Source organism: Callithrix jacchus, chromosome 13 (genome assembly GCF_049354715.1).
Source record: "Callithrix jacchus isolate 240 chromosome 13, calJac240_pri, whole genome shotgun sequence".
In the NCBI taxonomy this organism is placed as follows: domain Eukaryota; kingdom Metazoa; phylum Chordata; class Mammalia; order Primates; family Cebidae; genus Callithrix; species Callithrix jacchus.
Window position 1 is genome coordinate 44925103 of NC_133514.1, and position 13599 is coordinate 44938701.

Consider the following 13599-nt stretch of genomic DNA (forward strand, 5'->3'; position numbering starts at 1 on the left):
CTCCCTCCAGCTCTCTTTATGTTGTTTTTTATTAATCTGTTTTAAAAGTGAGGAAGTCCCCTGAGGACATAGAAGGTGTGTCCTTGGAATCTAGCCAAATATGTGGTTGTACCCAGTTTCTATTTTAGGGATCTGAACACAAAGGTTCATCAGTTAAATCCTCATAAAATCTTGGGAGGCCAGCTTGATGGCTCACACCTGTAATCCCAGCACTCTGAGAGGCCGAGGCAGGAGGATTTCTTGAGGCCAGGAGTTGGACAAGAGTGAGATCTCTTTTTTACAATAAATAAATAAATAAGCAAATAAATAAAAATTAGCTGGGTGTGGTGGCACACACCTGTAGACCCAGCTACTTGGGAGACTCAGGTGGGAAGATTGCTTGAGCCTAGAGGCTGCAGTGAGCCAAGATTTCCCCCACTGCACTCTAGCCTGGGTGACAGAGCAGACCCTGTCTCAAAACAAAATAATACAATAAAATAGTCTTGGTTTCCTCAGTCAGTATGCAAACACTGCTGCCCCTCCATTCCCCAACTATATTTGATTTGTGTTTGGAATTGTCAGGAGCATCGTATCCTCTCTACCAAGAGCAATGGGTAGCTTTGCCCCATGACTGCACGGATTGGTTTGTGAAAGACAGATCAACTCCTTGCTTTTTCTTTATTCTTTTTTTTTTCAATATATCCTGATCAGTATATCTTTTTTTTTTTTTTTTAACGAAGGGAAGGAGGAAGGGAGGGAGGAAGGAAGGGATGAAGGAAGGAAGGGAGGAAGGGGGGAGGGAGGAAGGGATGAAGGAAGGAAGGGAGCGGGGGGGAGGGAGGGGGGTAGGGAGGGAGGGAAGGGAAGGAAGGAATTCAAGCAATGAGAGAGACATTGCTGACCTGGATCTAGAGGTTTACAAGTTGATTTCTTTTTTTGAGAGAAGGAAAGAAAAAAAAAATGAGTAAAGGAGAGAAAGAAAGAGGAAGAGAGAGAGGGAGGGTGAATGGAAATATTGCTTTATTCTGAAAAAAAAAATGGGTATTAATGATGGCCAGTCAATGTTTCATTTAAACCTATGAGTAGGTGTGATGTGGTATTGACAAGAATGTATATTTTATGTATTTGAAGTGGAGAGCTCTATAAATATTTATTAAGTTTACTTGTTCCGGATCTGACTTCGAGTCCTTGATATCCTTATTAATTTTCTGTCTCATTGAATCTATGTCTCTATGTATCTGGGTGTTAGGATCGTTAGCTCTTGTTGTTGCATTGATCCTTTTACCACTATATCTTTGTTGCTTTAAAATCTATTTTATCCGCTACGAGAATTGCAACTCCTGCTTTTAATTAATTAATTAATTTATTTATTTTTGCTCTCCATTCGGTTGGTAAATCTTTCTTCATTCCTTTGTTTTGAGTCTTTGTGTATCCTTGCATGTGAAACAGGTCTGGATGTAACATGCCGTTGGGTTTTGGCTGTGTCTTTTGATTGGGGGATTTAGTCGATTTAAATTTAGGGTTACTGCCATTTGATGTTAACTGGCTGTTTGATCCATTCATTGATGAAAATTCTTCTTTATGTTGATGCTCTTTACTTTTTGGTATATTTTTAGTAAGGCTAATACTGGTTGTTTCTTTCTGTGTGTAATACCTCTTTCAGAAGCTCTTGTAAAGCAGGCCTGGTGGTAATAAAACCTCTGAGTACTTGCTTGTTCATAAAAGATTTTATTTTTCCTTCAGTTGTGAAGCTTAGTTTGGCTGGATATGAAATTCTGGGATGAAGGTTCTGTTCTTTGAGGATGTTGAATATTAGCCCCCACTCTCTTATGGCTTGTAGAGTTTCTGCTGAGAGATCTGCTCTAAGTCTGTGATAGGCTTGCCTTTGTGGGTAACCTGACCTTTCTCTCTGGGGGCCCTTAGGATTTTCTCCTTCGTTTCAACCCTGGTGAATCTAACGATTATGTGCCTTGGGGTTGCTCTTCTTGAGGAATATCTTTGTGGTGTTCTCTGTATTACCTGGGGTTGAATATTGACCTGCTTTGCTAGTTCAGGAAAATTTTCCTGAATATCCTGAAGGGTATTTTCCAGCTTGGATTCATTCTCTCCGTCACATTCAGGTACACCTATCAAACGTAAATTTGGTCTTTTCACATAGTCCCACATTTCTTGGAGACTTTGCTCATTCCTTTTTATCCTTTTATCTCTAATCTTGTCTTCTTGTTTTCTTTCATTAAGTTGGACTTTGATCTCTGTTATCCTTTCTTCTGCTTGAACAATTCGAGTGTTTAAACCTGTGCATACTTCTCCGAGTTCCTGTATTGTATTCTTCAGTTCCATTAATTCACTTATATTCCTCCCTAAGTTGTCTATTCTCAATAGGATTTCGTCAAACCTTTTTTCAAAGTTCCTAGTTTCTTTACATTGGGCTACAACATGTTCTTTTAACTCACAGAAGTTTCTTATTATCCATTCCTTGAAGAGTGATTCTGTCATTGGGATGCGCTCGTTCTCCGTCAAGCCTTGTTTCATTGTTGATGTGGAACTGTGATCATCTTTAGAGGGAGAGGCGTTCTGATTTTGAGTATTCTTAGCCTTTTTACGCTGGTTTCTTCCCATCATTGTAAATTTATCCTCCTGTCGTCTTTGAAATTACCAACTTTCAGATTAGGTCTCTTGATTGGATGTCCAAGTTGTTAGTTCCCAGGGCCAGAATGGCAGCGTTAAGACTGATGGTGCTTTTCTGCCCAGGATTCTCCTGTCTGGCTTCCTTCTTGCGTCCGTAATGGGTGACTCTGCCTTCCCCGGGCTCCAAACCTCGGTCAGAAGGGGAACCAGTCTCGTTTACTCTGCGCCGAGAGCTGCCGCGCTGAGGTGCCGTCACAGCCGCTGCGCTGGTCTCAGGAGTCGTGCTGGGGACCCATGTGGGTCCTCCAAACCTCGGTCAGAAGGGGAGCCTGCTCTGTTTACTCTGCTCCAAGAGCTGCCGTGCCAGGTGCCGGCGAAACTGCTGCGCCGGCCACAAAAGTCGCGCTGGCAGCCTGTGTGGTTTCTCCACTGGCGATCTTCTGCTCCGTGAGTGACCAGAATTTGTCTGAAAGTATGGTGTCCTCTAGTTCTCTGCGCTTTGACTGAGAGCTGCAATCCCGAGCTGTTATCGATCGGCCATCTTGGATCGTTCCTCTTCTTTATTCTTCTTTTAAAAAATTATAAAAGCAGTACACTCAATTCAAATATTAGTAGGAGTGAAGTATAAAGCAGAAGTTCCCTTCTCTTCTTGCTTTCTCTCTCCCCAATTTATTCCCTGGGGATACAGTTGGGGACTCATGCCTTTGAGATTTTTAAACCCAAGATTACATTTAAAGGACCAGATATGCACTGTCATCATCATCTTAAGAACACAGCACCCCTGTGTCTGGGGAGCTGCCCAAAGTCTGGAATGTAGATTTGGGGCAACAGGAATAGTGAGAAGGAGGAAGATTATAGCAGCGCCAGGAGTCAATTTTTTTTCTCATCATTATAATGAAATGACTAATTGAAGGACCTGCTGTATAGTACATTAAAAATCCATATAGTATGGGTTGAATCCTTTCAAGAGTGGATTTGATTCTTTCTCTTGCATTATTTTGTAGCTCTCACTTTGTGTAACCTTTGGAAGGATCCTTTGTGATGTCTTAATGCTTGAGGCTGTATTTAATGCTTGCCATCTGGAAAGATGTCACATGAACAGTCTGTTTAAAGCATGGAGGAATAGTGTCCACTCCTCGGCTTCTTGCCAGCTCTACCTCCTCATCCCTTTCAACCCCAGACCTTTCATCTTCTATACTTGCCCCTGGGTGACCTCACCCAGCTTTCTGGCTTTATCTGTGCAGAGACCACTTTCCTGAACTCGAGACTTTTCTGTCCAGCTGCGCACCCCACATGTACCTGGGTGTCTGAGAGGCTTCTCAAACTCACTGTGTCCCAGATCTCCTTGAGAGCCCACCCACCCTTTATTCTTCCCTAACTCCCTCAGTCCCACTGTTCAGGCCACCTGTCTGGGCAACATCCTGAGTTCTCTCACCTCCACATTCAGTTCATCCACAAGTTACATTGTTTCTCCTCTCAGAAGAGAACTGGGCTTGACCACTCCTCAGGCTTACACCAGTTCTCAGTCCAGCCCCTCCAAGCCACTGTGACCCTGGACTTAGATTGTTTCATCAGCCTCCAAAATGGTCTTTTTGCTCCACACTTGCTCCCCACCTCTTCAGTCTGTTCTCAACATAGCACTCAGAATGCTTCTACTAAATTATTAGTCAATAGTGTCTTCTCTGCTCAAAATCCTTTGGTGGCTCTCTGTCTCTTTCTGAGCAAAAGAACCCTTGCAATGACAAGGCCCTGGGAGGCTTGTACCCTCTCGCCAGCTCTCTCTTGCTCCATGGTCCGTGTCCAGTCTATTACAGCGTCAGGCCCATGCTGTTCTGGAAGCCTGTGGGCATGCTTCCACCCCAGGGCCCTTTGCCCTTGCTGTTTTCTATCTGGGCTGTAGTTCTACAAATATCAAATGGCTCCTTCCCTTATTTCCTTCGAGGTCTTGCTCAAAGACCACCCCAGTGAGAACTCCTCCAACCCTGTTTAAAACTGCAAACCATCCCTGCTTAGTTTTTCTCTAAAGCGAATTTCTCATACTTTATTCATTTCCTATGTATTTTGTTAATTGTTTGCCTCCTGCACTAGTGTCTAAATTTCAGTGGTGACAAGGACTTAGTTTATTGATGTAATGATGACGCATATGACTACATAGCAATTACATTCTTGTAATACCACACTAAGTTTTCTTTTTCCTTTTTAGAGACAGAGTCTGCCTCTTTTGCCCAGTCTGGAGTGCAGTGGTACGATCATAGCTTACTGCACTCTCGAACTGCTGGGCTCATGCGATCCCTCCCACCTCAGCTTCTTGAGTAACTGGGACCACAGATGTGTGCCACCATGCCTGGGTAATTAAAACAAACTTTTTTTAAAGAGTTGAGGTCTTGTTATGTTGCCCAGGCTGGTCTTGAACTCCAGGCTCAGGCAGTCCTCCTGCCTCTGCCTCACAAAGTGCTAGGTGTGAGCCACTGTGTCTGGGATAATTATTTTCTGGATCTTGTCTTTTACATTTATAATAAAAGGTCTCATAGGTAATACATTGACCCTTCAACAATGTGGAGATAGTGATGCTGACCCCCCACATGATAAAAAATCTGCTTATACTATTTGATTCCTCAAAAACTTAACAACTAAAAGCCTACTATTGATATTATAAACAGTTGGTTAACTGTACTTTATGTAAGTATTATATACTGTATTCTTAAGATAGAGAAATGTTATTAAGAAAATAAGGGAAAATACATTTACTGTTCATTAAATACATTTACTGTTCAGGAAGTGGAAGTGGATCCATCATCCGTCACAAAGGTCTTTCTTTATCCTTGTTTTTTTCACGGTTAGTAGGCTGAGGAGAGAGGAGGAAGGGGAGAGGTTGGTCTTAGTATCGAAGGGATGGTAGAAGCAGAAGAAAATGTATGTGTAAGTGAACTGCACAGTTCAAACCCATGTTGTTCAAGGGTGAGCTGAATATAAAGAGCTAGTAATTAATAAGCACAAGGCAGACAACCCTGTAGAAAATTGGACGAAGGACAGTGAACAGACTTTTGACAGCAGAAATACAGAAATGCCTAAAAAGATGACAAATGCCCAGCCTCATTAGTAATAGGGAAATGGTATCTTCATCCATTGATTGGCATAGATTACAAACATTGGTAACATCTGGTGTGACAAAGGGTGTATTCCTAAGATTCTCTCAGGCGCTGCTGGTGAAAGTGCGTGCTAGCACAGACTTTGGAGGGTAATGATGGCAATAGATATTCTCATTCGGTAATGTGTCTACTTACCTATGTGTTACAGCACGTAGAAATTTGTCTTGTTTTATGCAGTTGGAACAATATTGTACTAATGGTTTTATATACTTCTTATTTGCAACATTACTTTTATCTGTTATAACTCTATAAATGTATACATTTTGGTGACCCCATGATATATATATATTTGAGATAAGGTTTCACTCTGTTGCCCAGCTGTGCAGTGATGTGATCATCGCTCACTGCAGTCTCTACTACCTGGGCTCAAATGATCCTCCCACCTCAGCGTCACCTGAGTAGCTGGAGGTATGTGTATTTTCCATTACACCCTGCTAATTTCTAAAAAGTTTTTTGTAAAGATGGGTTCTCACTATGTTTATGATACTGCTCCCCATCTCTTGATGTTTCAGTTTATGCTTCTATAAATAATGCCATATTTTTATTCCTAGAACTTCTTACCTATTTCAGATTATTGCCTTAGATTTTAGATTTAGGTGTTACAGTCCCTTGATAAATAATGCAAAAAACTGCTTTGGAAACCGTAACCTTTAATTGAACAATGATACGGCACATCACTTGCAGAACGAGCGTGGGGCAAGGATCTCCTGAGTCCTGAGCCTGCTTTCTCTTTTGTAATCTTCTGCCTTCTCTTTGGATTTAAGCAAAAGATCAGAGGTTCTTTCCTTAATTACAGTGCTTCCTGCAAGCAAATGAAAGACAGAAATCCAAGGCAGAAATGTGCACTTGCTCTTCTATATTAGCTGTGGACTCTATGAGAAGGTCTAGTGTTTGTGTAGCATTTCAGGTCCTGTCTTTATAGCTGAAGTAATACAAAACCATGGAACATGTAAAAATGTTTTTCTTACATGTAAATATTCCTATTTATAATTTACTATGCTACCTTTTAAAATTAATGGGTAACATTGTTACATCTGATGGGCAGGGCTCTGTACCCTCAGGTAGGCTTTTCAGGGTCTCCACACTCATCCACTTTTCCAGGCCACTCCCCTGCCTCCTCCTCTTGCCCACCCACTGTGTGGTGGCCAATTGGAACTGGCAGTCTACTTGCCACTCCTCTCTGCCATGCGGTTATATGGAGTCTTCCTTCCTGAGCCAGCACTCCCCTGCCCCACATCGAATCTGCAAGTCCCCCTTGTCCTGTAAGACCAGTTTCCAGAAGTCTTCCAGCACCTTCTGTAGCAGTTCTCAGTGTCCTGCCCAGAGGCAGTCACTTCCTGCCCTGAGGTTCCACCCACTGATGTGGCACTTGCCTTGCTGAATGCTGTGCTTGCTCATCAGTCCATCTTCATAACTAGATGGAGAGCAACTCTAACAGAGTCTGCCCCTCATTAATTTCTGTGTCTTCTGCAGAACACCTGCTACTAAAAGAAACATGTTATTTCTGGTCACTAATTTAGGTGAGAGTTCAGGCTTGATGTTCTCTGTGGCTTTGTTGCAGGTCTTTCTGTCTGAGTGGAAGGAGCGCAAAGTTGCTCTCTCACGGCTCACCAGCCTGGAGATGAAAGATGATTTCCTCCATGGACTGCAGATGCTGAAATCTCTACAAGGTGCACATGTTGTCACGCTGCTTGGCTATTGTGAGGATGACAACACTATTCTTACTGAATATCATCCTCTAGGTTCCTTGAGTAACCTGGAAGAAATACTAAATCTTTCAAAGTACCAAAATGTGAACACATGGCAGCACAGGCTGCAGCTGGCCATGGACTATGTCAGCATCATTCATTACCTGCACCACAGCCCTGTGGGCACGCGGGTCATGTGCGACTCCAACGACCTGCCGAAGACACTGTCCCAGTATCTGCTGACAAGCAACTTCAGCATTGTGGCAAATGACTTGGACGCCTTACCTCTGGTGAACCACAGCTCTGGGACGCTGGTAAAGTGTGGCCACAGGGAGCTGCATGGGGATTTTGTGGCTCCAGAGCAACTGTGGCCCTACAGAGAGGACATGCCTTTCCGCGATGATCTCATGCCCTCATATGACGAGAAGATCGACATTTGGAAGATCCCAGACATCTCCAGTTTCCTTCTGGGGCACGTTGAAGGGAGTGATATGGTCCGATTCCATTTGTTTGATATTCACAAAGCATGCAAGAGCCAGACTCCCTCAGAAAGGCCCACTGCTCAGGACATTCTGGACACCTACCAGAAGGTCTTGGATACGCTTAGAGATACCGTGATGTCTCGGGCAAGAGAGATGCTGTGAAAACCAGTCCAGCCAGTGAAGGTGGGATTGAAGCGCTGAATGGAAGTTATAGCATTCTACTCTGAGGGTGGAGTTTTTTGCCTGAGTTTTGTGTTTCATTGTTTTTTATGACTTAGCCATATGGTTCTTTGTTCACATCCACGTGTACATTTGCATGTGTTCCGCATTGGTTGTTAGACTTTTTTTTTTTGAGACGAGGTCTTGCTCTGTTGCCTAGGCTGGAGTGCGGTTGCGTGGTCTTGGCTTACTGCAGCCTCCGCCTCCCAGGTTCAAGCAATTCTCCCACCTCAGCCTCCCGAGTAGCTGGGATTACAGGTGCACCACCACACCTGGCTAATTTTTGTATTTTTAATCGAGACAGGGTTTCACCATGTTGGCCAGGCTGTTCCCAAACTCCTGACCTCAGGTGATCCACCCTCCTTGGCCTCCCCTAATGCTGGGATTACAGGCACAAGTCACCATGTTTGGCCGATTGTTAGATTTCCATGGATTTGTAGTTTCCAAAGTTTCTCTTGTTATTAATTTCCACTTTTATTCTATTGTGGTCTGAGAAGGTACTTGATATGATTTAGATTTTTAAAAATTGTTGAGGTTTGTTTTGGGGTCTAACATATGGTCTGCTGGAGAATGGTCCATGTGCTGATGAGAAGAATGTATATTCTGCAGCTGTTGGACGAAAGGTTCTGTAAATGTGTATTAGGTCCATTTGATCTCTAATGTAGATTAAGTCCAATGTTTCTGTCTAGATGATCTGCCCAATACTGAAAGTGAGGCGTTAAAATCCCCAGCTATTATTCGTATTAGGGTCTTTCTCTTTAGTTCTAATAATGTTTATATATCACATATATATTGTTTATATATGTGAGTGCTTCGATATTGGGTGCATATATATTTAAAATTGTTACGTCCTTTGGCTGAATTGATCCCTTTATCATTATGTAATGATCTTCTTTGTCCCTTTTTGTGTTTTCTGACTTAAAGTCTATTATGTATAAGTATAGCTATTCCTGCACTCTTTTGGTTTCCATTTGCATGGAATATTTTTTTTCATCTGTTCAGTTTCAGTCTATATGTGTTTTTACATGTGAAGTGAGTTTGTTATAGGTAACATAGTTGAATTTTTTTTTTAAAATCCATTCAGCTAGTCTATATCTTTTAATTGGAGAATTTAAATTATTTACATTCAAGGTTTTTATTGATAGGTGAGAACTTAGTCCTGTGCTTCTGTTGTTTTCTGATTGTCTTGTATATATTTTGTTCCTATATTCTATCTTCCGTTTTCTTTTTTGAGACGGAGTCTTGCTCTGTCTCCCAGGCTGGAGTGCAGTGGCATCATCTTGGCTCACTGCAATCTCCACCTCCCGAGTTCAAGCATCTCCTGTCTCCACCTTCCAAGTAGCTGGGATTACAGGTGCCCACCACCATGCCTGACTAATTTTTGTATTTTTAATAGAGACAGGTTTTCACCTATCTTATTTTATATTATTTACTTCATAATTTGGTGGGTTTTTTTTTAATAGTCATAATGTTTGACTCCTTTTTCTTATTTGTGTATCTGCTCTACCAGTGAGTTTTAAGCTTTTGTGTGTTTTCATGTTGGTAGATACCATCTTGTCTCTTCCAAGATCAGATGAGATTGGGTGCATTCAGGGTTGTATGGCTTTCTCTTCCAGATGTAGGATTCCCTTAAGCATTGCTTGTAGGGCTGATCTAGTTGTGATGATTCCCTGTTGTTGTTGTTTTGAGACAGAGTCTTGCTGTGTCGCCCAGGCTGGAGTACAGTGGCACAATCTCAGCTCACTGCAATCTCCGCCTCTCGGTTCAAGCGATTCTCCTGCCTCAGCCTTCCGAGTAGCTGGGATTGCAGGTGTGCACTACTTCGCCTGGCTAATTTTTGTATTTTTAGTAGAGATGGGTTTTCACCATGTTGGTCAGGTTGGTCTCAAACTTCTGACCTCGTGATTCACCTGTGTTGGCCTTCCAAAGTGCTGGGATTACAGGCGTGAGCCACTGCGCCTGGCCTTTTTTTTTTTTCTTTAAATTATCATTAATGTTAAAATTGAACTGACCATGTATATAACTGTGCATTTGCTGCTTTCTCACATAACTGTCTAGGGTTCATTCGGCAGATCACAGAAATGAGGTCCGGCATTTAACAGACTAATGATAGAAGAGATATACTGATTTATACAAGAATATCAAAACACTTTAGTGTAGCTCAAGTTATGAATCAGTGCTAACTCTTGCTGCAGTGTCTTCTATACCATTTTATCTTGGAACTTGGTGATTTGTTTTTTAAGTTGACTTTTTTCACTGAAAAGAGTTGTTTCATGATACTCTACATGATTTGTTCATATAGCCACTTAATCTCTTTCAGTTGCTGTCTTCTAACAATGCTAACTTGTTGCCACCTCTTTTGTTGCTCTTGAAATATTTGTTTTTCTTCCACTCCTCAGTCTTCTGCATGTCTATGTTGTATTCTTAAAGCAAAGTCAGCAACTGCATTTCTGCCTTTTGTGTTTTCAAAATATGCTTAGTTCTGTTCTCAGTGTTGATGCAAACTTTTGTATACATTTGAAGCCTGTGTGTGTGTGTGTGTGTGTGTGTGTGTGTGCGCAGCAAGACCCTGTTTAATGGCAGCTGCAATTACTTGTAGCTTCTGTACATCAACCCCCTTGTCTTCCTCATCTGTTTCTACAAAAGGTTTTCTTTCCCCGTGCTCATCAGTTTTTGGATCCCTTTCTCCATGCTCCATTTCTTGGGTGGCCAAGATCTGATCTTCTAACTGGGCCTGGGCAGCCCTCCTGTTGCTCTTCTGACCTTGGATGCAATTGCTGGCTGTCCTGGGACACCAGAGGTGACTCCTGAACCCTGAGGGACCCTTGATGGCACTCCTTCACAGGGCCTGCACGATGAGGCACTTTGAGGCCCCTCTGAGGGCCTGGGTCCTCCTTCCCTCAGTTTTTACTTGTCTGGGAAAGACTTTATTTCTCCTTCAATTTTGAAGGATAGCTTTACTTAGTTTAGTATTCTTGGCTTACAGTTTTATTTCAGCACTGCAATATATTTTATCATTCTCCCCTGACCTGTAAGGTGGTGTCTTTTTAAAATTTTTTACAGGAAAGTCTTATATGTGACTTGATGCTTTCCGCTTGCTGTTTTTAGAATTCTGTCTTTGACTTTTGACAGTTTGACTGTAATGTGCCTTGCAGAAGACCTTTTTGATTTGAATTTTTTTGGGGATCACTGAGCATCCTGTATCTGGGTGTCGGTATCTCTTGTTAGACTTAAGAAATTTTTGACTATCGTTTTGTTAAATAGGTTGTCTATGCCTTTTCGCCCTTCTTCTTCTGAAACACTCACAATTTAAATATGTGTTCGCTTAATGGTGTCCCATTTTTTTGGTCTGACTGGATTACTCCAAAAGACCTGTCTTCAGCTTCAGAAAATCTTTGTTTTGCTTTCTCTAGTTTACTTTTGATGCTCTCAGTTGTATTTTAAAATTTTATTCTTTGAATTTTTCAGTTCTAAGATTTGTTTGGTTATTTTTCTATGTCTATCTCTGTTGAATGTCTTATTCAGATCATGAATTGTTTTCCTAATTTATTTGTATTATCTGGGTTCTCTTGTAACTTGCTGAGTTTCCCTAAGATCATTATTTTGAATTTTTTTTCAGGCATTTTATTATTTGAGACAGAGTTTTGCTTTTGTTGCCCAGGCTGGAGTACAATGGTGTGATCTTGGCTTATTGCAACCTCTGCTTCTTGGGTTCAAGCGATTGTCCTGCCTCTGCCTGCTTAGTAGCTGAGATTACGGGGATGCAGCACCACACCTAGCTAATTTTGTATTTTTAGTAGAGACGGGGTTTCTCCATGTTGGTCAGGGTGGTCTTGAACTCCCAACCTCAAGTGATCTGCCTGCCTTGGCCTCCCAAAGTGCTGGGATTACAGGTGTGAACCACCATGTTTGGCCTTTTTCATGCATTTTTATGAATTTCCTTTTCTTTTGGATGTGTTACTGGAGAATCATTGTGTCTCTTTGGAGGTATTATATCTCTTTGGAGCAAGTTTCCTTGCTTTTTCATGTTTCTTGTGTCCTTACATTGATACCTATTCATCTAGTGGAATAGTTGCTTCCAATTTTATGGATTGGCTTTCATAAGGAAATACTTTTTTGTAGGCATATGTATAGTTTTGGCTGAGTAGGATGTTTTGGCTTTGATTCTGGTGGGCACAGTATCAATGATTTCTTCAGCTGTAGTCAATGTCACTGGTGTTTGTGAGTCCTCAGTGGCTTAAGCTGTCATTGTTAGTTGAGGCTGTCACGGGGCTTTTCTGGAGACAGGGGTGCCAGAGGGGCCAGTCCCTGGGCCTTTTGGTGGCATGTGCAGGCATTAGCTGTGGTGGCTGGCAGTGGGCTGGGCATGCTGGTCTTCAGGACCCCAGCTGGTGTGAGCGCTGGTAGTGAATGGTAGTGGGGGCCCAGGTTGGCTGGTCCTCAAGCCCCAAGGCAAAATTTATGGTGCTGGCAGTAGCAGCAGTGGGCTGGACATTGGACCCTCAGGTGGCAATCACAGCTGTTGGCAGTACCTGTGGCAGGATGAATGGGCTAGTTTCCATTCCCTAGGTGATGCACTTGGGTGGGCACTGGTGGTGGTAGGTGGGGCAGGCCTGTTCAGGCCTTGGGATTGTGTGTGTGGGCACCAGTAGTGTTGGATGGGGTGGGCCAGTACTCACGCTCCCTGACAGAGCATGTAGGCACCAGTAGTCGCATGAAGGAAAGATGGCACCTGGGAATACTGGTGGCAGTGGGTAGGGCAGGGCTGTCTTTAGGTTCTTGGATGGCACATATGGACACACTGGTCCTCAGGCCCCCTGAAGGTGCATGCAGGTGTGCTGTTGCCCTCCTGAGAGGGGCAGGGTTCTCTTGGTGGCATTGGTGTTGGGAATATGGCTTCCAGATTCTGGGAGCTTCAGTTCCCTTTTTCCTGGGGGCAGCCTCCCCTGTGTGCTACACTGCCTGTTCTTGGGATATAAGACACTACATGGGTCAAAATACTGGGAACCTGGCTGCATTGCTGGGTGGTTGTGATATTGCAGCCTTCTGGTTGAATGTGGGAGGGTGTTCCTGGGGGCTCAGGGATGTGGACTGCAGGGGCTATTGGACCCCAAGGCAGGATATAATCTGGTGGGGGCTAGACTCTTAAAATGGTGCTGTGCCACAGCAGCATGTTTCTTGGAATGTGAGTAAGATCCAGTGGATTTCCCTTTCTGGAACAACACATTTGCATGGAGTCCAGGCAGCTCCGTATACTGGGCTCAGGGCCCGTGAAGGCTGATGGCATCCTCTGTGGGTGCCGGCATCTGTCCTGGGAATGTGGACCACTGGGGTTCTTTCACTTTTCTTTTCCTTGAAATGAAGTGTCCTTCCTGCCTCTGAGACAATCCAAGACACACTGGCTGCTTTGTTTACTGTTCCTTTTGTGCCTCAGAGGGTTCCCTGTCACTTCCC

The 13599-nt window shown here is 43.1% G+C and overlaps 2 protein-coding genes across 7 annotated transcripts in view; both read left to right on the forward strand.

Moving 5' to 3' along the window:
- Positions 1-13599, forward strand: part of POMK (protein O-mannose kinase) — a 70047-nt gene that overhangs the window by 42330 nt on the left and 14118 nt on the right. For all 6 annotated transcript variants that reach the window (XM_078347663.1, XM_078347662.1, XM_078347661.1 and 3 more), the window contains one exon: positions 7318-8109. In XM_078347663.1, the coding sequence (XP_078203789.1) occupies positions 7318-8088 (771 nt within the window). In that variant the 3' untranslated portion in view covers positions 8089-8109. The remainder of the gene's footprint in view (positions 1-7317; positions 8110-13599) is intronic.
- The window catches only part of HGSNAT (heparan-alpha-glucosaminide N-acetyltransferase), a 73593-nt gene continuing 67782 nt past the window's right edge, over positions 7789-13599 (forward strand). The window contains exon 1 of the mRNA XM_078347658.1: positions 7789-8109. The gene's annotated coding sequence lies outside the window, so the exon portion shown is untranslated. The remainder of the gene's footprint in view (positions 8110-13599) is intronic.